This window comes from Electrona antarctica (genome assembly GCF_951216825.1).
Source record: "Electrona antarctica genome assembly, chromosome: 7".
Lineage (NCBI taxonomy): Eukaryota > Metazoa > Chordata > Actinopteri > Myctophiformes > Myctophidae > Electrona > Electrona antarctica.
In genome coordinates, this window is record NC_136812.1 from 26649963 (window position 1) to 26675690 (window position 25728).

The 25728-nt window shown below is 45.5% G+C and overlaps 2 protein-coding genes across 3 annotated transcripts in view; one reads left to right on the top strand and one right to left on the bottom strand.

The window, feature by feature from the left end:
• dennd1b (DENN/MADD domain containing 1B) overlaps positions 1-16606 on the top strand; it is a 148483-nt gene extending 131877 nt beyond the window's left edge. For both annotated transcript variants that reach the window (XM_079506371.1, XM_079506372.1), the window contains 3 exons: positions 9471-9541; positions 10075-10297; positions 11356-16606. In XM_079506371.1, the coding sequence (XP_079362497.1) occupies positions 9471-9541; positions 10075-10297; positions 11356-12222 (1161 nt within the window). In that variant the 3' untranslated portion in view covers positions 12223-16606. The remainder of the gene's footprint in view (positions 1-9470; positions 9542-10074; positions 10298-11355) is intronic.
• A 3632-nt stretch (positions 16607-20238) lies between these two features.
• Positions 20239-25728, bottom strand: part of crb1 (crumbs cell polarity complex component 1) — a gene marked incomplete at both ends in the record, with an annotated part of 39636 nt that continues 34146 nt past the window's right edge. The window contains one exon of the mRNA XM_079505448.1: positions 20239-20463. Within this exon, the coding sequence (XP_079361574.1) occupies positions 20239-20463 (225 nt within the window). The remainder of the gene's footprint in view (positions 20464-25728) is intronic.

Sequence of the window (25728 nt, forward strand, 5' to 3'; positions counted from 1 at the left end):
CAAAGCCTCAGTGACCGTTGGCTCGCCACCCCACCTCCACCCACAGCAGCACCACCCCCGCCCCGTGCTCCCCACCCCCGCCCCGTGCTCCCCACCCCACCTCCACCCACAGCAGCACCACCCCCGCCCCGTGCATGGAATCGCCTAAAGAAAAGATACAGCGGTTTGAAAAGCTGGACGCTCTTCTCTGAGGTCAGAGCTGTCATCAGGGTTGCGGACGGATGATCTGGTTGGAAACCGGCGATGCTTCCTTGATTGAGGCCGTTTTCAGTTTCAGAATCCTGCGGTCCATTGTTTCTCCTCTCGCTCGCCCTCTCTCTCTCTCTCTCTCTCTCTCTCTCTCTCGTTCTTTTCTTTCTTATTCTCTCAAATCCAGACTTGAGAAATATCTTTTCAGCATGACTCGCGTACAGTTATTGTCCCTACTATGGTACAATCCTCTAATGAATCCGTCTGTAACTCTGACGGTGTACAAAATTCATAGAATGGACCCATTCGCTTACGTTGGTACACTAAAAGCTGCAATCCGTGTAGTTTCATCATGCGCCACCCAGGATTCGAACAGAACACACATCCCTGCTTGGCCTGGGGAGATACAGCATTGGGCTCATGAGCTTCAGGCAGTACTAGTTGCCAGCCAGTAGGTGTTCTACCTGAGGCCCACGTGTATCAATGAAAGGTGTAGTATGGAAATACAGATTGGTTCAAATAACGTATATATTCATTAAAATTTGTTCCGGAAAGCAGCTTTAACTGAGGATTTCACTGTGTCTCTCTTGTCCCGGGTGTATATATACTGTATATTCCCCCAAACCCAGTCACAGTGGCCGTGCCATTAGCCTTACCCAGGTAGCCCTAGTGAAGGCCTGCCTGGCAGATGGAGATGCCCCCCCTGGCCCCTAGGCTGCCTCCTTCCACCATCCCTGCATATTAAAGACCCAGGGAGGCCCATTCATCTGGATAATTCATAGACACTTTCTTCCTGCCGTTCAGGAACCCGCAGAAATATGAATATGGCGGCTCTGACTGCAGACATTTTCATCCCTCTGCTCGAGGGGAAGAAAAAAATCATGCTGTTACCTCTATTCATCATTAATCTTTTTTTTTTATTTGCCCATGTGTCTGTCCTTGAATCCGAATGAATAATCCCAGACTCGAGCCTTTAATTAATCACAGAACAACAACCAGGGTCATGAAATTCATATTTTAAGCTGCATCTGATCAGTCGAGACGTGCACTTGTGTGAATAAGTGTTGATGTCACGTGCACACTCGTTCCAGCTGTACGCAGAGAAGTGGGTGATTCACCATGTTTCCTGAGCTTGTTGATTAAGAATGTGGGAGTCAGCCTCTACCTTGAGAGAACAACACTGACTTCTTGTGACTTTCAGACATAAATAGGATTTGTGTGTGTGTGTGTGTGTGTGTGTGTGTGTGTGTGTGTGTGTGTGTGTGTGTGTGTGTGTGTGTGTGTGTGTGTGTGTGTGTGTGTGTGTGTGTGTGTGTGTGTGTGTGTGTGTGTGTGTGTGTGTGTGTGTGTGTGCGCGCAACCCTGTGTGATCCAAGCTAATCACTTAAGCCCTATTTACTTTGTTAATAGCAAAAATAGCCGTACTACAAGGTCACGATGCAATGTGTTGTGAACTTGTAGAGCTGCTTATATATATATATATATATATTGCAATCTTTTTTGCCTCTTATCAAGACAGACAGACCTTTATTGAATTAAGTTGTCATGGCAGTACCATAGTTGTGAAACACATTACAGATACAGAAAAAACTAAAAAGAGATACTACTGTATATCTAAGAGTAATAAAATAATCTTACTTGCTTGGGATTGGCCCTGGATTTCCCTATGTGATGACATGCGAAAATAGGCATGCCCATTTTGTAAGTGGTTAAGTGGGGTTTTGTATGTACAGTACAATGTGGTTGTGTTTTCGCGTCCCCATCCTTAACGCCGTTAACAACCATCCTGCCTGCTTTCAGCAGAGAGGCCAAGAATGAGTCCAACAGAGTGACCCATTGTTGAGCATGTGACAGCCAGCAGGCTTGTGGTCGCAGGTTGACACTCAATGCTCTGGTTGTGACACCCTCACTTCACCACGTTAAGACCCATTCAGACCATATACTGTAGTAGACCGTCTGCTATTATCGCCGTGTGACACCGTCGTACGTGAGCCACAGAGCAGACATTAGGCTTTAGAGAGCCCAGGAATAACAGCAGCACAGCCCAGGATGGATGAGAAACAAGGAGCTAACTCACAGTGTGTGTGTGTGTGTGTGTGTGTGTGTGTGTGTGTGTGTGTGTGTGTGTGTGTGTGTGTGTGTGTGTGTGTGTGTGTGTGTGTGTGTGTGTGTGTGTGTGTGTGTGTGTGTGTGTGTGGTATGTGCAAGCGTATGCACATGTCATCACAGAGAGAATGTTTACGTGTGCTTGGCTAATAACATATACAGTACACATGGATAGTGTAGCAGTGTGTGGTGACTCTGTTATAATTGGAGAATGCATGTCATCTGCATGGTGATCATTTCAGGAACTGTCAGTGTTGGTGCGTGCGTGTGCACATACACACGTGTATTTGTGTGTATGTGCATTCCATGTTTTGCATTTCAGTAACACTTGACTAGAGATGTTGCTCATAAGGCATTATAAGCACATTATGTGTGCAATATCATCGGAATATGTAAGGATAGGCATTAACGCACAACTGCACAGCTACAGTAATAACAATCTCAACCTAGTCACAGATTGATAAGCTACTGTACAGTATATTATAATATAGCGAGATAGATATATAGAGCATTATAATGTATGCATGCCATTTTTTGGCAATGCCGTTAAAGGTTTCTAATAACATGCTTTGATTCCTCATCAAGTTAAAGTAAATAATTCCTCTCCATTCCCTTATGTGTTTACATGGTTATTTGTATGTAATTGCAGATTTTGCCTCTGGATAATGCTTCATTTATGCTCCGTCGCTCGTCGAAGGTAGCAGATCTACAAGCGCGGACAAGTTTGTAGATCAGCTATTTTTGGTGTGCGTCACCATCACACGGACGGAGCATAAATCATCCTTTGGGTCCTTTCCTCCTCCAGAGACCTGTTCAGTTCTTGGCTGAAACCAAAGTGCCATCTCCTGGCTCCTTTGAGGCACTGCACCCATTCACATCTGTACACAATACACTGGGTGATTTTACTGGACGAGTATAGCTTTCTAACAGTGCAAATAATGTCTTTTTTCCCTCTTTTAACCCATTTTGACCTTAGATCAGATTCTAAAAATGTCTTCTACATCCTGACAGTTTTCTGAAAAAGCTATGTTTCTATGTCAGTCGTTCTCGATTTTTCAAAAATAGCAGACCTACAAGCTTGTAGCGCGCCACTCGGTGGCGCGCTATGAGCTTGTAGATCTGCTATTTTTCAATAGCTAAAGCATAACATAATGTTAACACCAAAAGGGGTTCCCGCCCAAAATGGGTTAAGATGGGCCCTTTTGTAAAAGAGAAGGGCGTGTGCTTTCAGCAGTAGCCAGTTGGAGAGGCGAGCAGTCGCTCCTGGCTCTAACACCGTCTCTGTCACTCCTTATGTTTTTATGTTTTTTTTCTTCTTCTTTCTTTCATTCTATGAGCTGATCTTAAACAGGCATGCACAGTGTTGGCCGTGCTTCTGCAAAGCCTCTGCCTCTCCCTGAGGTTTGTTTGCGTTTTTCCAGGCATCTCTTTGCGTATCCTGCCAAGCTGTGAGATCAGTGCCCACTCAGAAATACCATATGAAATGTATAAGGTAAGGTGGGCTATTAAAGTCTTCCAGCGTTTGGCCCCCGTCGCAGAGAGGCAGCGTCGTTCCGCACAACCAGTCATGCGAGGAAGGAAGGGAACGGGAGAGAGAGAGAGTTTATTTCTCCAAATACTTCTACCGAAATGGACGGTGATGACTATTTTCCTCTCATAACTTGCAGAAATGAAATATAGATTTATTGAATCACTTATAAAGACTTTCCCCAGGTCTCTTAACCCATTCTGGGCGGGAACCCCTTTTGGTGTTTTAAACATTATGTTATAATTTAGCTATTGAAAAATAGCAGATCTACGAGCTCATAGCGCGCCACCGAGTGGCGCGCTATGAACTTGTAGGTCTGCTATTTTTTTTAAATCGTTAAAATGTGCCTCAAATCTTTCCGAAAATTGTCATGATTTAGAAAACTTTTTTTTTTAAATTTCGACGTCAGGCCTGAATGGGTTAAATAGATTTCATTCATTTGGCTGTTACATTTGGAAGCTAAGTGTAAAAAAAGGAAAAAGAATAATCTTTGAATTGGAGCATTACTGTATTTACCAATCGGACCCTCATTTCCTCTCCTCAAACCAGAAACGTAAAGCCGTGTAACCTGTACTAAACACTTTGCAGCTACATTACTGTTGCGACTTTCTTTTTGCAAAGACTAGACTGGTGGAAATTGCTAGTCATTTATTTCTTTTCGTCAGGTGCCCGGATAAAAAAAAAAAGCTAAAGTAATGGTTTTGAATGACTTCCACAAAATCTAGTAATGAAGACTGAATGCTTCCTTTTATAGCAGCAGCTTAGCATTCAAGAGCCGCACAGATCTGAAGCTGATTTTACTGTGTTCTCAGCGTGACACAAGTGACTTTCGCCACACTATGAGACGTTGCCACATTTAACTTAATAGCCTGACCCTTTTTTATGATTTCTTTAGCTCCCGTTAAACTGCTGCATCTTTTACTTGGCTCTTTACCCCTGCTCTTTGCATAGTGTGTGTGTGTGTGCGTGTGTGAAACTACATTTCTCTCTCTCAAGTGCTCAAAAACAATGTGTGTGTGTGTGTGTGTGTGTGTGTGTGTGTGTGTGTGTGTGTGTGTGTGTGTGTGTGTGTGTGTGTGTGTGTGTGTGTGTGTGTGTGTGTGTGTGTGTGTGTGTGTGTGTGTGTGTGTGTGTGTGTGTGTGTGTGTGTGTGTGTGTGTGTGTGTGTGTGTGTGTGTAGAAAAACAGCGAGAGGAACAGTGATGTCTGTCACTGACAGTAGACAGTTGGATGGAGAAGGATTTAATTAAAAGTTTATTTTCACCTTTCAGTTTCCCATTACGGCAAGGGTGACATAGAATATGCATAACTATGTGTTGGTTTGCTGGGTCAGGCTTTGGCTGCGTTTTGTGATGTGCCTGGACCAGAGAGGTAGTCTATAGGACATAGAGTATTTACACTAGAAAATATTAAACCTACGTTTGAGAAGCCCTTTTTTAGTAAGATATTTGCAATCATTTGCTCTCAAATGTACTGTGCCTACAATTAGCTTTTAAAAACTTACTGTATACATTTAATGGAAAAGGGACTTTCTTTTTCACGCCTCTGGTGAAATTGAGGATCTATGTAAATTATTTCACAAAAGTAGCATAAAACTTACTCTGTGGCACATCGAGAATGAAACACTCATTTATTGGAAAGCATTGCAGCTTAACAGCCTCTTAAAGGGTCACAGCTAAGAGAGGGAAAGACAAATTGATGAAGCAATGAAGTGAAGTACCATCCATTAATTGCTCCCCGTGGAACTTCCTCTTTGCCCGAGTGCACCGAGGCTGTAATAGAGATCAGAGGCCCAGCCTCCATGACCTGTGTCTGCATGTGTTTGGGTTCACCTTGCTTTAACCCATTGAGACCTGGAACGCATCCATGTCACGTTAGCGTTTAACCACATTAACCATTAACCCATTTTGGGGCGGGAACCCCTTTTGGTGTTTTAAACATTGTTATAATTTAGCTATTGAAAAATAGCAGATCTACAAGCTCATAGCGCGCCACCGAGTGGCGCGCTATGAACTTGTAGGTCTGCTATTTTTGAAAAATCGTTAAAATGTGCCTCAAATCTTTCCGAAAATTGTCATGATTTAGAAAACTTTTTTTTTAAATTTCGACGTCAGGCCTGAATGGGTTAATAAACACCTAGACACAGAGAGGGGCCCCCCGCTTCCCTAAACGCAGACCATGACACAAATGAACTGGCTAAATGGACCCAAGCACCGTGACGTATATCCATCCAACTACATGGATATAACGCGGCTATGTGTGAGTGTGAATGGAGGCATACACCGCTACATTTGTATGCCATGCATGTCTCCCTAAAACGATTGCGCTTCTTCACCAGCCGACCCAAAGTGTCTCGCAGGTGCATCTCCGTTCTCCAGTCGCCCCCCCCCCCCTTCACCCCACCCCGAGTCTCGCTGGCTGGCACGCCGGCCTGGGCCCAGATTTACAGCCCTGACACAGGAATCCATTAAATGCTGTTTAGGGATCCCAGGCCCGAGCCCCTCTGAAATCTCTTTCATTATAGCTGCGAGCTACCATGGAGGGGGAGCGGGCCGGCCAATCAGCGCTGCCACCACATGTGTTCATGTTTAGCCCGATGGCTGAGGGGCTTAAGTGGCCGCTGCACACATTTCTCCTCCGCTGGCTTTTATGGAGAAAATGGCACTTTAACTCTTTGTGGTGTGTGTGTGTGTGTGTGTGTGTGTGTGTGTGTGTGTGTGTGTGTGTGTGTGTGTGTGTGTGTGTGTGTGTGTGTGTGTGTGTGTGTGTGTGTGTGTGTGTGTGTGTGTGTGTGTGTGTGTGTGTGTGTGTGTGTGTGTGTGTGTGTGTGTGTGTGTGTGTGTGTGTGTGTGCGCGTGTGTGCCAAATGTCCCCATAGGTATACCTGTAGTCGAATTTGAGAAATAGTCCATACATGTAATGTACTTGTATGGACATTTCCTGGTTCTCACAAGAGAAATGGTTGTTATTTTTAAACCAGATTTTTTTTAGAAGTGGAACAGATTCAGGTTGGGGTTAGGATTAAACATTTAGAGGTTCAGTTTATGGGTTACAGTTGAAGTTATGCCTGATTTATAGTTGCGTGCGTCATGCACTGAAAATGGAAGATATACAAGCAGATCTACAAGCTCTCTGTAAGCAGATCTACAAGCTCTCTGTAAGCTTGCAGATTTTCGGCTTTAGGTTTCGTGTTAAAAATTGAAATATAATTGCTGTGTGTGTGTGTGGTGCGTGTGCGACTCTCTTCTCTGGCCGATCGGAGGCCTTAAATGAGGCCAGGCCAGCCACACGTTACATTCTGGCTGGCACTGTGTCAGCTAATCAGGACCGGCTTGGTGCGCCATTCAAGTCCCCACCACCCGCCCCGCCCCGCCCCCACAGCCACACCCCAGCCCACACGTCATCCTCTGGGACTTTAAGGTCTCTCTCCCCACCTCTCAATGTTTCCTAGCCTTCCTTCCTTCTTGCCCTCCCTCCCTCCCTTCCTTCCTTCCCTGCTGTTGTTCCCTCGCCACTTCTCTTGTGTGTTCCCGATGTCGTGTTCCACTTTTCATCTGTTCTTCAACTTCTTTCTCTCATTCTCGTCTCCTCGTGTTTTGTTTAGTTTTTTTTGTTCCCCTCCGCTCTCTCGCTAACCCGCCCACCCGGCCGCCACCACAGTGCAAACATAACAAACATACACAGTGTATTCTTCTTAAGCCCACCTCATCTCCTTCATGGCCCTTTGGGGGTTGTAAAGGACCCCTCCCACAGTGATAGGCTTTGATAATGTGGCGAGCATGCGTTTATAGGGAAACACACAGAGACGCACATGAAGGCGGGGCTAAGCAGGGGTGGGGGGGACGGGTGGGGGGGACGCTGGGGGAGAAGAAAAAAAACGAACACATTCCTCCCTCGTAAGAATAAGTCACATTTTAATGCTAACGTGTGTGAAGAGACACTGGTAGATGGCAACAGAAAGAGAAGTACAGTAGAGTGCAGTAGAAACTGAGGGCAGATGGAGCAATGGCGGAGCCACCAACAGGAATAAGATAGATGGAATGAACGAGAGATTGTGGCAAACAGGGTGGACAAAATCAAAAGTAAAGGGATGAGTCGCTTAAATAGAAAAAAGGTAGTTTATGCACGCACGCACGCACGCACGCACGCACGCACGCACGCACGCACGCACGCACGCACGCACGCACGCACGCACGTACGTGTGTGTTTAGCAGTGGAAGGCAGTTTAATAAGCGGCCCAGGGCAGATCTGTGCTCCCATTGGGAGGGCCCTGCCCTGCTCTGTAAAGCCTCTCTCTCTCTCTCTTCTTTAACCTGCCTAATAAACATGGTACACAGGTGGCTTATTAAACCCACGGTGTCAGACAACTACACTTCACACCGATCACTCACTGCCGCTCTGCACTGACAAATAAAATGAGCTCATATGTATGGCCAGTACAAAAACATATAGGCAGCCAAGTACTCACAGTTGTTTTACTCAAGTAAAAATAGTAATTATATCACAATGTAGAAATACTCTGTTAGGCCTGGGCCATGGCTCAGTGGTCCAGGCACCTTGGCTGGTAATCCAGTCTGGCAGTGTGCCGCGGGTTCGACTCCCGATCCCGACGGCCTTTACAGCATGTCTTCCCCCCATCTCTCTCCCCATTTCCTGTCAGCCTACTGTCTGTCCCTCCATAAAAAATATAAACTAAAAAGGCGAAAGCCACAAAAAAGAAATACTCTGTTACAACTTTAGTAAAAGGCCTTTATTCCAACTTTTACTTGAGTAAAAGTACAAAAGTATTAGAGTATATTAGTAGTATAAAATGTTACTTGCCGTGCTCAATTTGACAATTTGGCATACTTGTATAGACATACAAGCTCACAGTAACTAAGTCACTATTAACTAAAGCTGTCAAATAATTGTGGTGTTGTGAAAAGTACAATATTTGCCTTTTTAGATGTAGTGACTTAGAAGTATAAAGTGCTGACAAATGGTACACACTCAAGTAAAGTAAAAGTACCTGAAAGTTGTCCTAAAGTACAGTGCTTGCCAAGCGTACTGTATAGTGACGTCAGTCAGCCATAATAATCCTGCTACAGTATAGTACGTGCTGCAGTATCTATATGTAGTGATGGTGATTCACAGGCTGCAGTGAGTTGGATTAAATTCCGTTGAGGGTCTTAGTCATGTGATGCAAACTGGTCTCTGTACGTCACAGGATGCGGTCGCACTGTGGTATGCACAGCAAAGCCATGTCTTCACTGCTGTTTTGGCAGAAACCTTGTATTTCTGGTTTTCAACTTTTTACGTTTTTTTTTCTTCACTTAAAATGTCCCACTTCAGCGTATGTATAGTGTCAAGCAAAAAGTGGTGAAAATGTCACATCTACAAGCTCACTGTGAGCTTGTAGACCGGCTATTTTCACCAGTTTGGAACATTTTTAATTTCTGTTTCCTGAAAAGTTTCCACAGCGACAATATCCTACTGAGACTCCACTGACAGCCCGCAGCAGCCTTGTGTCTGTCATAGAGAATTACACACACACACACACACACATACACACACACACACACACACACACACACACACACACACGGTTAATCCCCACCTCTCGCTGTGTGTGAGTTCACTGGTTCACTGTGTGTGTTGTCGTCAGCAGCATAACTTCAACAAGTCCCCCATGGGTTTGGGCCTTGGCCTTGACGATGATGATCTGGACACAGCAAGCAAGTAAGGCTCTCTATACAACACCCCATTATCTGTGTAGGTTTCATGTTATATGCATATAATTTATGACAGTTTCAACATATTTATTAGATGTGTGCGAGTATATTAATTGTACTATTTTTGCATTGCAATTGTATTTTGAGAAGACCCCAGACACATCTGATCTTGTTTATTTATGATGATACTGCCCCCCTGTGGTCATAGTTGGAATCAGCGTTAACTGTCATTCTCTGCCACAGCTATTGTGAGTGTTTTGAACAGTTAGTCATGTTCTCATAAATGATCTCTAAAATCACTGTTTCTCAGTGAGGGGTCCTGAGATCCCCAGGGGTCCTTGAGGGGGTTCCCAGCTAATTTCTGTTTTGGGTCTCAAGCTAAAAGATTTGGGAACCATTACTATAGAACATAATCCTATTTTAATTTAATTTACAAAATGAATTAGGTAGTTCGTTTTAACATGAGACTAAGATGACCACCTCGGACAGCAGGAGATGATGACACAACAGCGACAACTTCCTTTTCTCGTCCAATCAAAGGATCTCGTCGGAGGACAGCGGCGAGGTGAGGTCCTACACGGAAGACAGCGACGACTCCTATTCGATGGACCTGGACACGGAGCCGTCGCGCACGGGCCAGATGAACCTGCTGGAGGAGATCCTGGACTCGCTCAACACCACGGCGGTGGAACAAGGCAAACTCAGTGGAGCCAAGAGCCTGGACTTCTTCCACTCCATGGAGGAGCTGGATTACACTGGCCCGGTAGGTCCCTGGTTCATGGACTGAGCTGGATTACACTGGCCCGGTAGGTCCCTGGTTCATGGAGGAGCTGGATTACACTGGTCTGGTAGGTCCCTGGTTCATGAAGGAGCTGGATTACACTGGTCTGGTAGGTCCCTGGTTCATGAAGGAGCTGGATTACACTGGTCTGGTAGGTCCCTGGTTTGTGGTATATAGTCGTATAGATTTATCCACTGTCTGACAATCTGTGCCTGACAGCAGGGCCTAGTGACTTTAGTCTCTTCGTTATTATTATTTTTGGATAGTACAGTTTAGAATGACAGGAAACAGGGAGACATGACAGAGACCGGGAGAGACAGGCTGCAACTGTGACGTTCTTGTGTATTTATTGTGAATTTACAGCCTTGCGTTTGTTTGCATCATTCTAATGTAAGTGATACATGTACATGTAATAGATTTTTGAGGCGCTTGTGTCTTTATGATGTCATCTCGTACATGACATCATATGACAGACGTACAGGCTTACTGTTTTGCCTACGCACCAGTAAGAAAATTCAGAAATTAAAAGGAATTCCATAAATTAAAACATTTAAATGTTTTAAGAAGTAGTGAAAATATATCTACAAGTTCATTCATTTAATTAATTTTTTAAGTTTTAAATTTGGTACCAAGAGTTCCTAAAAATGTAGTGGACTCAAAAGTACAACATTTCTATTTGAAATGTAGCAGAGTGAAAATAAAACTCCAAAAATGTGTTACTGTGCACGCCTGGGGGAAGCCATATTATACAAAGTACCTTGCATGTTAGTAAATACATGTACTACAGTACATGTGTACAGGTGTAATGCATGTAGTATCAGTGTCAATTCGTTTAGATAATGAGATTTTTTATCCATTGAAACACATGTTCTTTTTGACATTTCCTGATAGTAACGATATGCACGATATATACATACATACTGTACACATGCACAAGAACATAAAGCCATACATAACATTTACTTCTGCACCCCTAATCCTGCCAAGGTTGTGCAATACTTATACCTATATCTTATTTCCATTGATCTCCTCTGATCCAGAACAAGGCTTCCAGCGAGTGCACTCCAGCGGATGGCAGTGGCTCCTTTGGGGGGGGTGAGCAGGGAGGCTGGAATATGGGCCAGGATGACAGCGCAGTCCACGGCAAACATTTACCCCCCTCCCCACGCAGACTAGCCAATAACCCATGTCTGAAGTTGTCTCACAACCGCACAGCCTCCAACCCGCACACGGCCTCCACCCAGCACACGGCATCCACCCAGCATACGGTCGTCTCCAGGCCTCCGTCGGGGCGGTGGTGTCGCCCCACCATGGAGCCGCCCCCTCCCCCTGTATCTCCTGCCGCTTCGCAACAAGGAGACTGCTTCAGCTATTCTCCCTCACTGTCCCGCAGAGCCACAGGCAGCCCACCACCGTCTCCCACTCTGTCCACGGTCAGTTCTCCTCCTCAGCCGTCGTATACCTCCTCTTACTCCCCTCCGCCGGTGGGACGATGTCGGACCAACTCGGATCCCCAGCCGGCCCCCGAGCCTTCCCAGCCCCAGAACCTCACGGCCTCCACCAGCATCCTGAGGAGGAAGGTGCTGTCCAAGGAGACGGTCAGACAATACCAGGAAAAGGCCCTTCTGGGGCACGGCGGCCGCGGGCGCATGTCTGCTATACCGATCCCTTGGGAGAGAGAGGGAGGCTCCGAGGAGGCGGCTCCGGGTCAGGCCAGGGGGCCCGTGGCCGCTGGCGTCCAGGAAAAAGGCCTCCTGGAGGAGATTGAGTCCATGTGTCACCTGAGCACAGCCTTCAATAGCAGCCTTGATCTCTCTCAAGGCCAGTGTTACTCCAACAAGAGCCACAGTCCTCAGTCGCAGGCCCAGGGCAAGGCCACTGACAAATCTGAGGACACTCAACTATAAAATTACATACTGACTCTTTTTGTATCATTCTGAATTCTTGGAGCACAAGTTAACCACATGAACCCTAGCATCCCTATTCTGTCTGGGGTGAACATTCAGCCAAAATAGCAGATCTACAAGCTCACAACGTGACATATTGTCAGCTTGTAGCTTGGCTATGGCTAAAAGTCAAAGATATTTAGCTTAGAACAAAGACAGGAGGGAGCTTAGTACTGGAGAACTCCGGTCAACTTAGTATAGGGTTTAATTGGTCTGCCTCAAAGCACAGATAAAGGATCAGTAAACATTCAGGTTTCAGAACACAACAACCCACTCTGGACCAAACATGACGTCACAGTCGGCACACTTTTATTCCACAGTATTTTGCTGGTACACCCTAGCCCCCCCACACACAAACACCTTCAGTGAACTAATAATAAAGACATAAAACGGAACAGAATACAATATTCTGAGGGTTGAATATTGATGATCTGACAGTTATGGATGGAATTCTGACCTGCAGAAAAGAATGCAGATATTCTGTAGCTCGGTACATTGCCAGGATGGATAAGGGATCACTTCAGCCTCATGCACACCCCCCATCAGTGTTCCAAACATTTCACACGGTAAAAACTGAATTTTGCACTAGTACATTTAAGATGTACTGTACTACTTTGATCACTGCTACCTGGTACTAAGACCACTGTGTTTTGAGTGAGAGAAACGAAAACGGACACTTTAAGATTGTTTGGACACAAGCTCAGTTCTGACATTTAACATTTTGCATTTATTCCTATCGCTATGCCTTAAATGAGGTGTGATTTGTTTCTGTCTTAATCTATTGAAACTGTACTTGGAGGTACTTGGTTATCAGAATGAGCGCCAGGTGCCTTCAGATCAGAAATGAAAAAAACAAACAAAAAAAGCTTTCATGTGATAAAGAGACTACGCAGCCCTCTATCTAAGCGGATAAATAGAATCGTTTGACATGTGTTTTACGCTTTGAGATGCCGTTTTAGTTGCATTCCAGATAATCAGATGCTTATATTTAGACATGTATTTATCTTTCTCCCTCTCTCTCTTGTGTATTTCTCAGGACTCTGTTCTGTCAGTAAAAAAAAAGAAGGAAAACTAGTTAAAATGAATGATCTGAAAATCGGTCTACGTAAAGCAGACTCGAGCCTGATTTATACGTGATCGTACAATGGTGTCCCCCTGCGAAAATAGCTACAAGCTCTCAAAACAAACATTGTGACGTTACAGCTCGGCTATTTTTGGCACCGGACGACAAAGTACAATGGTGTATAACTTAGGCATCAGGGGTGTTGGTCCTGTCCTCCCATTGTTGGTATCCTCTGGTACATCTTCATCCTGAAAACAAGGCCAGGAATAGGAGTTTGTGATGTAGCGGTGTAGCCTATGCTCCACACAATGCAAAATCATGAGTGTTAATTTAACTCAGAGAGCGTAAACAATTGAAGCCACCGAGCTTTATATTTATGTTCAGGCTTTTGCAGTGTACTTGGATCACTTGCTCAGAGTCTCTTCCCTTCCTAGCTCTCTCTCTCTACCTCTTTCTATCTCATTTTCGTCCACAAACACATACACACGACACACGTGCGCGGAAATGTAATGAAATGCAAGCTCTGTCCTCCGAGGTTAGAGACACTGTAATTTAATGCAATGCTTGATGATTGTACTGTAATGAAGCAATACCCTTCTCAGAGAGAGGTTCTATAGATTGTTAACCAAGTGATTTAAAATGAAAAAAATAAATCAGATTTCTCCCATGGAGAGAATGCTACGCTTCCAGAGATTGCGGGTTCCCATGATGCCTGCACCGCCACAAAACCAATAGAAAACGAGAAGGCGGTTTCTGTAGCGCTTTTGTCGGGATTATGTTTATGGTTAGTTGTTCCTTGTGATTTATGCCAGACGCCAGTTGGTATGGCGGTTTAACAGCGGCTCTCTGAGCGCTGCTCTGCATAAATGATTCGCCCATAAAGTGTTTGGCCGTTCCTAAAAGGCCTTGAAACGCAAAGGAATTCCCCCCTCCTCCCCAAAACGACTCAAGAGAACAATCCCTTGACAGGCCTTTATTTCATTCAGAACACAAAAAAAAGACAATTTACTATGCAAACTTGTAAAACATTCAAAATGCTTCATAATATATTTAACCATAATTGCGTCAGATTATATGGCTTTATTTGAGATGGATATGAGTCGATCAGACGGTTAGTCTGAAGAACTGAGTGAGTGAGTGTTCCCTAGTGTGAGTTGAAGTTTGTCTGTCTGTGTTGACAGCTGCACAGGGAAATCCTCAGTGTTCATTTAACTCTGAGCGGGTCCATTTGGTTACATTTGTACAGAGTTACTTTATAAATAGATAAACCAACACTGGGGATTTTACTGTGTGAGTGTAGTATAGTGTGCCTTATGACTGAGTACCACATAGTATAACCACAAGGTACAGTGTTAGAAAGAGACAGGAGTTGGTGAGCGTGTGTCTTCCGTCGTATTCCAAATAAAACCTAGCGAGGTGCTCCTCACATTTCCAGAAGCAATGTTTTAAAACGCATCAAGCACTAACCTGGTCTGGCGAAAGCATTCTGACCTGAAATGAAATTGGGTACTTGAGTTGTTACAGTTCTTTATGCTCCTCGACCCCTTGAATCCATGCATAGATGAATGGTTTCAGATGGTGTTATTGATTATGGTACTTTCTGCCACCTGCCATTGTTACATACCCAGTGTTTTATTTTGGTAGGGATTTATTACAGAGTATCTGGTTCTTCAGTAGCATTGTGTCTCTTTTTTTAATTGGTAAATGTTATAGTTTCTTAAATTTAATCAGATTCTGATCGTTGTTATTCTCTTTCTCTCCTTTTGTTTGTAAATCCCCCAAACACTCATTCTCAACTAACTCTTCAAACGACTTCAAAGGGTTAAATGTTGATTTCATATTGATCAAAATAGTTATTTTCAACTATTACTAGACGTGTATTTTTTGCTGGCTTGAGTATATTTTACATGGATAATATATGATTGGTGTTGTATATTGTATAAATGACACCCAATATTTGAATGTTAGATTTTATTTTTTTGACAAAGATTTTTTAGGATGTTAACAGATAAGCCAATACATGCACGTTGTATCTAGTCGTTTGTGATCCAAATTAAGCATTTGACACCTTTTATTCTAATCAAATTGTGTAATCATTCTTAATGGAAATGCATCGGCTAACTGCACGTGCTTACTGTTCTATCCGCATGTATGTATTGTGTGTTATACTTTAGTTTTATTCCAAACATGTATTTTCTGACAAATGTGCTAAAGCATCTGTCAGATCAAAAATAATATTGAAATGCAGTATCATTGTGTGTTTAACAATTCAATCTCATCTGCCTTGCATTTGGCTATTAGCCTATTAGTCTTCAACTTCACATGCCTTGCATCTTTTAGTATTATATATTTTTCTTTATTACAGTTGCGTACACACCCCATGACTACTGTAAGTCTGAAGCCAGAGGTTTGTTAACATAACTCAGACAGTGTCTTAACAACACCTATGTTTTAGAGGATGACGATGATCTGACTGTAAAAGCTTTAGTAGCTTTGGTTCCATTTACATTAACATTGAACTGTGAAGAAACGGATTTCAGGGCATTCACACTTGGTTTACTAACCTGCCGGCTAGGAGAGTACTTTGACCGTGTACTGAGAAGTTGCAGGCTTGTGCCTTGAATGAGGATGGTCAAGGAATTTGCCTCTTTTGTTGAAATGGACAACGTTTTCTGTCACAAGAATTGTTAAATTCAGTGTAAATGGGGTTTGTGTATCATAAAACGAGTATTTTTTTATTGAATGTCTCATGACTGACGGATTATTTACAGACTGAAATAATGAGCAATCAAAAGTTCTATACTATATATACAGTACAGCTGGCCACCTAATGCTCATTGTAAGAATACCATCACTGACATGCACCGAAAATCGGCTGGCAGCACAATATCCCTGCAGTGTTTTTTCTCCAATTTCCTGATGTAATAGACCTATTCTAACATGAAATAGTTTTTCTTTTAATAATAGACAAAAGCTGGTTTAACTCGAGACATTCTGAATGACATTTAGGCAGCGAATAAACTATAAGAAGTATAATACAATTCTTGGATTACACACTTTAAGAATTGTTTATTAAAAATATTTTACACATTTATCTGCCATGTTTTCAGTGTCATGACAAAGTGGCACAAGTGGAACACCTTTTCATCTCAGTCCCCTGGTGTGGTACTGCACGTTGACTCAGCCCTGACTGAGTCCCCCACACACACACACACACACACACACACACACACACACACACACACACACACACATACATACAGTAACTTGCATGTTCTCATTGCAGAAGGAATTGTCTTAAACAATCTAATGTGATCTTGAGGAGTAAATTGGTACCATGCATGGTACAAAACTGTATGCACTGTGAACTGAAAATAAATTATACATGTTTATGCAATGTACGTGTTCTCTGTTGACATGCACACATCTGACACACAACACTTGCAGAAATAATTGGTGTGGGAGGCAGTTCACGGGAACACAACACATTACAGCATGCTAGAACAATAGATCGTTTGATCAAATGGGTATACTTTATATTGACATATTAGAGTTAGACAAAGAACTAAGCCTATACAAACAACATCCATTCTGAGCTCTACATACATTGTTCCTACAATAATTGTCCAATGCATTCAATAAATTAACACAAATAAGCCAGCATGTTTTCTACTTACACAGCGTGTCAATGGGTGTTAAAAGGGGGAATAAAAGTCACAGTATCAAATTCAAAATCAAATTACAATATGTACACAAAACATTATTTGAGGTGGGGAGGTTTGCACAGCAATCAGACCATGCCACCCCACAGTCAATTGAACCAAAGCAACAAGCTCAACTAGTGCAGCTACCCCGGATATCATCATTGTTGGGCAGAAATCTAGTATCTCAGTGTTTCATTGTCTCCATCAGGCCGAAGGCATGGTAGAGAGTATGTTTGCACTCTGTGTGTGTATGTGTGTGTGTGTGTGCGCGCGTCCGTCCGTACGTCTGTGTACAGCTAATCTCCGGCACCGTTAACCCGGTCGATGCCAAATTTTGCACACACACTCCCTAGATGCCAACGATGAACCTCTGCTCCAAATTTTCCAGAACGGCCTGTTATAGCGCCACCAGGAGGCCGACTTTTGTAAAACACATTTTTGGATATTACCTCCATTATTATCCTCCAGATTCTGTCCAAAAATCCCACAAATCGTTACACAGTATCTCTATAGTCATGTGTTCAAGACGGATCTGTACGATATTTCATATTCCATATTCCATCCTAAATGGCTAACATTGGCTTTCAAAGTTTGCAGGATTGGCCCGTTTTGAACGCAGCATGCAATTTACATTTACCTGCAATTTACATTTCACAGACTTTCCTACTAGGCTGAGGAATATATCCCACCCTTTTCACATTGGCCTGTTATAGCGCCACCAACAAGTATATTTTTGCAAAACACATTTTTGGAACAAAATGCCTCAAATCATCCAATTTCCATCCAAGGCGTAAGAAGAAATGGCACCCTTTTCACATTGGCCTATGCCCTATTATAGCGCCACCAGGAGGAGGCCACAATCTGACCTGCCCTATTTTATTTTATTTTATCAATCATTAATAATTGAACGGCTGACCTACAAGGTTTCCACCCGACAACAATGATATATATATTTTTTAATGTCTATCAATTCTACAATGAGCCATGATGTCATACGGTAGCTCACAGTAACTTTGCATGGTTGTCACATAATGATACTTCTCACCTAATTGAATACAATCACCTGTTTGCAGTTCTCACCTAATCTATTATTACATTTGAGCGCACAACTTTGTGTGCCAGGTGGCCAAGTCATACACGTGTGTGGAACGTCAGTGATACGTCACTGTCTTGCCCTCTGCGTCTTCAACCCAGCATTGTGGGGTCTGCGATTACTGGCCAATCACAGCGTGGCTTTCCTACACCCAGCTTTTGCAGTTCTCTCGACACGGAACAACACGGAACAATACGGTCAGTGGCCAAAGACACATCGCTGTCTGCCTTCATTCAAAATGCATGGTGTGACGTGTCTCAATTGCAGCCATCCGTATGGGTGCCCTTTGAGAGCGGTTTTGAAGGAGTCAAGGGATTCGCATGTCTTAATGACTGTTGGTACATTCCACATTTTGGTGGCATAGGAGCGAAATTAATTTAGTCCCTTGTTTGTGCCGAATCTGGGTTGCACATGGTTTGTTGAACTTACTAATATATGCAAATTTGAAATAGGTGGTACGCAGGGCCGTTCAGTGACTTCGACGAGTGCTTCCAAACTCCAACACTTTGAAAAAGAATCACCTGCGCAGAATTTCTTGACAGAAAGTAGCTCATAACATGTCTACAGTGGATTATTATGAAACAAAAGCTTGGCAGATTGAAAGAGGATAATTCAAGCTTGGCCTAGAGCTGCAATGTTGGTGAGTTTAACGTTGTTTAATACAAGCAGATCGCAAAAGCAAATTGAATGCGTGGGGAGTCAATGGAGGGTATTGCAACTCTAGATTCATCCCATTATAAAAAAATCTAGAGTTGCAAATTGCGGCTATCGTCAACCCTAAGCCATTCCAGCTTGTCAAAGTGGGCAGGGGTGAGGTGGGTTCGGGGAGTGAGGAATGTTTGCATGATGTCTGCGATCAAATAGGCCTACTATAAAAGCTTTACAATATCCCCTTAGCATACATACAGTATAGTAGAGTACTCTATAGCCTACACCCCTACAGTATACTACAACTACAGTATTTAGCAGCAATAACATCCAATAGGAATGTTCGCTTTGACATTAGCAATAGAACAAACATGAATGACGCTGATTTAAGATTTGTGGATAAAATGTAAAGGTCAGTCCATTTCTGGAGGGTGGGGTTCCAAATCCATTCTCTTTTTTAAATGTTCTGATTCTGGTGAAGGTGAAGTCCGATGCATAGTGTGTGCTTGTAGGTCTGCTATTTTCAATGTGTGACGCTGTCGTGCAACGGAGGCTTTATAGAGACACCACAGACCATTTAGCCGGGGAGCCACAGGCCCAAAAGCTCAACGGTTAAGGATTAACCTGTGATGTCATGACATACTTTTTATTTGTGTTTTTGCTATTCACTTGGTCATTAAGGTCCACAGAATGAGAGGTCTGCTCTGCCGGAAACATCGCGAAAAAAGTTATGGCCATTTTTGTATACCACACCATATAGACAACCAAGATTAGGCAAAATGTTCTGAATCCATTCCAAGCATTAGTTTTGCACGAAAAACACTCCTTAGCCTAAAAACGGCGATAGCCGTCATCACAAATGTGACGAGGTCAGCACATTTGGGTGCATATGGCCAAATTTAGGGTAGGAGCTTGTGTTTCATGCAAAACTAATGCTTGGAATGGATTCAGAATCATGAATACCCCCTAGTTTGACATGTCACATGCTACTTAAAGTATGATGACATTTTGCCTTATAGGCCTATTGGTTGTCTATGGTGTGGTCATGTGGCCATAACTTCTTTTCGCGATATTGCCGGCAGAGCAAACCTCTCATTCTGTGGACCTTATTGACCAAATAAATAGAAAAATCACACCCTTGTGAACTGAGTGGTGCAACAACCCCCCCCCCCCCCCCCCCCCCCCTTTCTCTCTCTCTGTCTCTCATTAGCAGGCAACAGTGCAGCACTATCTCTCTCTCTGTTTCTGGCACAACAGCGCCACTTTTGCCCCTACTGCTACTCATAGTCACATAGGTTAAAGTCACATAGGTTAACACGGACATTGCTGTTCCTTGGAGTGGTTGCACCACTCAAAAATACAAATAAAAAGTATGTCATGACCCCACAGGTCCTCTCAAATTTTGGACGGCTGGCTCCCCGGCTAATTGGACTTTTCTATGAAGTGCATTCACGGCCACGTGTCTCCCATCATATGAGTCTCTCCACAGGAGGCGGCTGGGTGATGTTCCACATCTCCACGCGCGAGCCGTCCTTCTCCTGCCGGCTGGGGCTGTAGGTGCCGTGGGTGGCCCGGCGGTTGAGCGCCACCACCAGGCAGACGGAGGACAGGACCAGAAGCAGCAGCAGGACCACTGTCACCACACTCACAGACAGCAGGAGGCGGGAGGAGGTCACGGCCTCGGCAGCAGTCAGCTTGAAGCATGCAGGGAGGGAAGGAGGGAGGGAGGGAAGGAGGGAGGGAGGGAAGGAGGGAGGGAGGGAGGGAGGGGAAAGGAGAGAAGGAATCAGTGAAGGAGCGAGCTGGCCCTAATGGAGAGTCATGGGTAGTAACAGAGGACCCAGGTGGTATATAGGGTGTGAGTGAGGATGAGGATGCATCTGCTCTAGCTCACTCCCTCCCTCACACACACACACACACACACGCTTGCGCGCGCACACGCACACGCACACGCACACGCACACGCACACGCACACACGCACATACACACACACACACACACAGAAATAGCTACATTAGACCAGGCGCTCCACACGCGCTGCCAGCGTGTTGATGGATGCGCTTGTCAGCCCAGCGGGGGGGCTGGGACCACCAGCGGGGGGGCTGGGACCACCAGCAGAGGGGCTGGGACCACCGAGGGTCTCAAGTCGCTGTGGGCTGAAACCTCCCTCCGTCTGTCGCCGCTCCCGCAGCCTGGCCACAGCCAGCGCCACAGCCAGCGCCAAGACTATGGCCACACCCACCAGACAGGGCGCCAATATCGCCGCCACCCGAGAGCTGTACGGAGCACGCTCCGTCTGCAGAGGATCACACACACACACACACACACACACACACACACACACACACACACACACACACACACGCACACACACACACATACACACACGCATGCACGCAACTCAACACACACACACACACACACACACACACACACACACACACACGATCCTGCCTGATGATCTGCTCTGATTTGCTAAGTGCAAAATGAACGTATGCATACAGTATGTACATTCTACATACATAAATACATACATGTGCAACAAACAGTCGCTTCCCGACTGCCAGGATTGAGAACACCCACTGCCAAAAAGAGCCCACCACCATCACCACCACCACAGTCACACACACACACACACACACACACACACACACACACACACACACACACACACACACACACACACACACACATTGTATGAAGACATGCCTCTCATAGAAACAGAGCTGCTCTGCATGGAGCGTTCCGTTCTATTATATTAATGCCTTGTGAAACCAGCTTAGCACTGTGTTCAGGGAGCGTAGCGCTGTTTAACCAGCACTGTGTTCAGGGAGCGTAGCTGTTTAACCAGCACTGTGTTCAGGGAGCGTAGTGCTGTTTAACCAGCACTGTGTTCAGGGAGCGTAGTGCTGTTTAACCAGCACTGTGTTCAGGGAGCGTAGTGCTGTTTAACCAGCACTGTGTTCAGGGAGCGTAGCGCTGTTTAACCAGCACTGTGTTCAGGGAGCGTAGTGCTGTTTAACCAGCACTGTGTTCAGGGAGCGTAGTGCTGTTTAACCAGCACTGTGTTCAGGGAGCGTAGTGCTGTTTAACCAGCACTGTGTTCAGGGAGCGTAGTGCTGTTTAACCAGCACTGTGTTCAGGGAGCGTAGCGCTGTTTAACCAGCACTGTGTTCAGGGAGCGTAGCGCTGTTTAACCAGCACTGTGTTCAGGGAGCGTAGTGCTGTTTAACCAGCACTGTGTTCAGGGAGCGTAGTGCTGTTTAACCAGCACTGTGTTCAGGGAGCGTAGTGCTGTTTAACCAGCACTGTGTTCAGGGAGCGTAGTGCTGTTTAACCAGCACTGTGTTCAGGGAGCGTAGCGCTGTTTAACCAGCACTGTGTTCAGGGAGCGTAGTGCTGTTTAACCAGCACTGTGTTCAGGGAGCGTAGAGCTGTTTAACCAGCACTGTGTTCAGGGAGCGTAGTGCTGTTTAACCAGCACTGTGTTCAGGGAGCGTAGCGCTGTTTAACCAGCACTGTGTTCAGGGAGCGTAGCGCTGTTTAACCAGCACTGTGTTCAGGGAGCGTAGTGCTGTTTAACCAGCACTGTGTTCAGGGAGCGTAGCGCTGTTTAACCAGCACTGTGTTCAGGGAGCGTAGTGCTGTTTAACCAGCACTGTGTTCAGGGAGCGTAGCGCTGTTTAACCAGCACTGTGTTCAGGGAGCGTAGTGCTGTTTAACCAGCACTGTGTTCAGGGAGCGTAGTGCTGTTTAACCAGCACTGTGTTCAGGGAGCGTAGCGCTGTTTAACCAGCACTGTGTTCAGGGAGCGTAGCGCTGTTTAACCAGCACTGTGTTCAGGGAGCGTAGTGCTGTTTAACCAGCACTGTGTTCAGGGAGCGTAGCGCTGTTTAACCAGCACTGTGTTCAGGGAGCGTAGTGCTGTTTAACCAGCACTGTGTTCAGGGAGCGTAGTGCTGTTTAACCAGCACTGTGTTCAGGGAGCGTAGTGCTGTTTAACCAGCACTGTGTTCAGGGAGCGTAGTGCTGTTTAACCAGCACTGTGTTCAGGGAGCGTAGTGCTGTTTAACCAGCACTGTGTTCAGGGAGCGTAGCGCTGTTTAACCAGCACTGTGTTCAGGGAGCGTAGCGCTGTTTAACCAGCACTGTGTTCAGGGAGCGTAGCGCTGTTTAACCAGCACTGTGTTCAGGGAGCGTAGTGCTGTTTAACCAGCACTGTGTTCAGGGAGCGTAGCGCTGTTTAACCAGCACTGTGTTCAGGGAGCGTAGCGCTGTTTAACCAGCACTGTGTTCAGGGAGCGTAGTGCTGTTTAACCAGCACTGTGTTCAGGGAGCGTAGTGCTGTTTAACCAGCACTGTGTTCAGGGAGCGTAGCGCTGTTTAACCAGCACTGTGTTCAGGGAGCGTAGTGCTGTTTAACCAGCACTGTGTTCAGGGAGCGTAGTGCTGTTTAACCAGCACTGTGTTCAGGGAGCGTAGCGCTGTTTAACCAGCACTGTGTTCAGGGAGCGTAGCGCTGTTTAACCAGCACTGTGTTCAGGGAGCGTAGTGCTGTTTAACCAGCACTGTGTTCAGGGAGCGTAGCGCTGTTTAACCAGCACTGTGTTCAGGGAGCGTAGCGCTGTTTAACCAGCACTGTGTTCAGGGAGCGTAGTGCTGTTTAACCAGCACTGTGTTCAGGGAGCGTAGCGCTGTTTAACCAGCACTGTGTTCAGGGAGCGTAGTGCTGTTTAACCAGCACTGTGTTCAGGGAGCGTAGTGCTGTTTAACCAGCACTGTGTTCAGGGAGCGTAGTGCTGTTTAACCAGCACTGTGTTCAGGGAGCGTAGTGCTGTTTAACCAGCACTGTGTTCAGGGAGCGTAGTGCTGTTTAACCAGCACTGTGTTCAGGGAGCGTAGTGCTGTTTAACCAGCACTGTGTTCAGGGAGCGTAGTGCTGTTTAACCAGCACTGTGTTCAGGGAGCGTAGTGCTGTTTAACCAGCACTGTGTTCAGGGAGCGTAGTGCTTTTTAACCAGCACTGTGTTCAGGGAGCATAGCACTGTTTAACCAGCACTGTGTTCAGGGAGCGTAGTGCTGTTTAACCAGCACTGTGTTCAGGGAGCGTAGTGCTGTTTAACCAGCACTGTGTTCAGGGAGCGTATAGTGCTGTTTAACCAGCACTGTGTTCAGGGAGCGTATAGTGCTGTTTAACCAGCACTGTGTTCAGGGAGCGTAGTGCTGTTTAACCAGCACTGTGTTCAGGGAGCGTAGAGCTGTTTAACCAGCACTGTGTTCAGGGAGCGTAGCGCTGTTTAACCAGCACTGTGTTCAGGGAGCGTAGTGCTGTTTAACCAGCACTGTGTTCAGGGAGCGTATAGTGCTGTTTAACCAGCACTGTGTTCAGGGAGCGTATAGTGCTGTTTAACCAGCACTGTGTTCAGGGAGCGTAGTGCTGTTTAACCAGCACTGTGTTCAGGGAGCGTAGTGCTGTTTAACCAGCACTGTGTTCAGGGAGCGTAGAGCTGTTTAACCAGCACTGTGTTCAGGGAGCGTAGTGCTGTTTAACCAGCACTGTGTTCAGGGAGCGTAGAGCTGTTTAACCAGCACTGTGTTCAGGGAGCGTAGCGCTGTTTAACCAGCACTGTGTTCAGGGAGCGTAGAGCTGTTTAACCAGCACTGTGTTCAGGGAGTGTAGCGCTGTTTAACCAGCACTGTGTTCAGGGAGCGTAGCGCTGTTTAACCAGCACTGTGTTCAGGGAGCGTAGTGCTGTTTAACCAGCACTGTGTTCAGGGAGCGTATAGCGCTGTTTAACCAGCACTGTGTTCAGGGAGCGTAGCGCTGTTTAACCAGCACTGTGTTCAGGGAGTGTAGTGCTGTTTAACCAGCACTGTGTTCAGGGAGCGTATAGCGCTGTTTAACCAGCACTGTGTTCAGGGAGCGTAGTGCTGTTTAACCAGCACTGTGTTCAGGGAGCGTATAGCGCTGTTTAACCAGCACTGTGTTCAGGGAGCGTAGCGCTGTTTAACCAGCACTGTGTTCAAACTCAATACAAAGGCTGTTAACTGTGAGTGGACGACCCAATTAAGCATTACACTTGTTTCCAATAGGGTCCACAATGTTCAATTCATCAAAAACATTTAGAGACGTACAAATAGACACTTCTATATAGACAAAGGACAGAACAGGAATTCATCATAAAGGAGGTAAAAAGGGAAAAGAAACATATACAGTGAGGGAAAAAAAGGGGTGGGCGGTGGGGGGGATTCACGTTCAGCTCCGTTCATTTGTTTGTTTTCCTTGGAGGAGCTGCGTTGGGTCCCCAAGTCGGCTCCGTGGCCGTACCTTGAGTTGGCTGTGTGGCCGTGACCATCTCTTGTGTTGTCCTTGTGTTGGGTCCCCAAGTCGGCTCAGTGGCCGTACCTTGAGTTGGCTGTGTGGCCGTGACCGTCTCTTGTGTTGTCCTTGCGTTGGGTCCCCAAGTCGGCTCAGTGGCCATACCTTGAGTTGGCTGTGTGGCCGCGACCGTCTCTTGTGTTGTCCTTGCGTCCGTGTTTGAGGGATTCCGATTTTACAGGGGCCAGTTTCGAATTGCAGCCGTCCGTAGGTGCCCTTTGAGAGCGGTTTTGAAGGAGTCAAGGGATTTGCATGTCTTAATGACTGTTGGTAGGGCGTTCCACATTTTTGTGGCATAGGAGCGAAAATAATTTAGTCCCTTGTTTGTGCCGAATCTGGGTTGTACATGGTTCGTTGCACTCCCTCTGGTGTTGTGGGTGTGGACTTCGTTAACATTAAGGAAGTATCTAGACAGGTACATGGGTATCTTGGTGGTGTATCGAATCTTGTGGACCAGACCCATTGCAAGATGCTGTACTCTGTCGTCGACCCTAAGCCATTCCAGCCTGTCGAAGTGGGCAGGGGTGAGGTGGGTTCGGGGGGCGAGGTCAAGTAGGAGCCTGATCAGTTTGTTTTGGG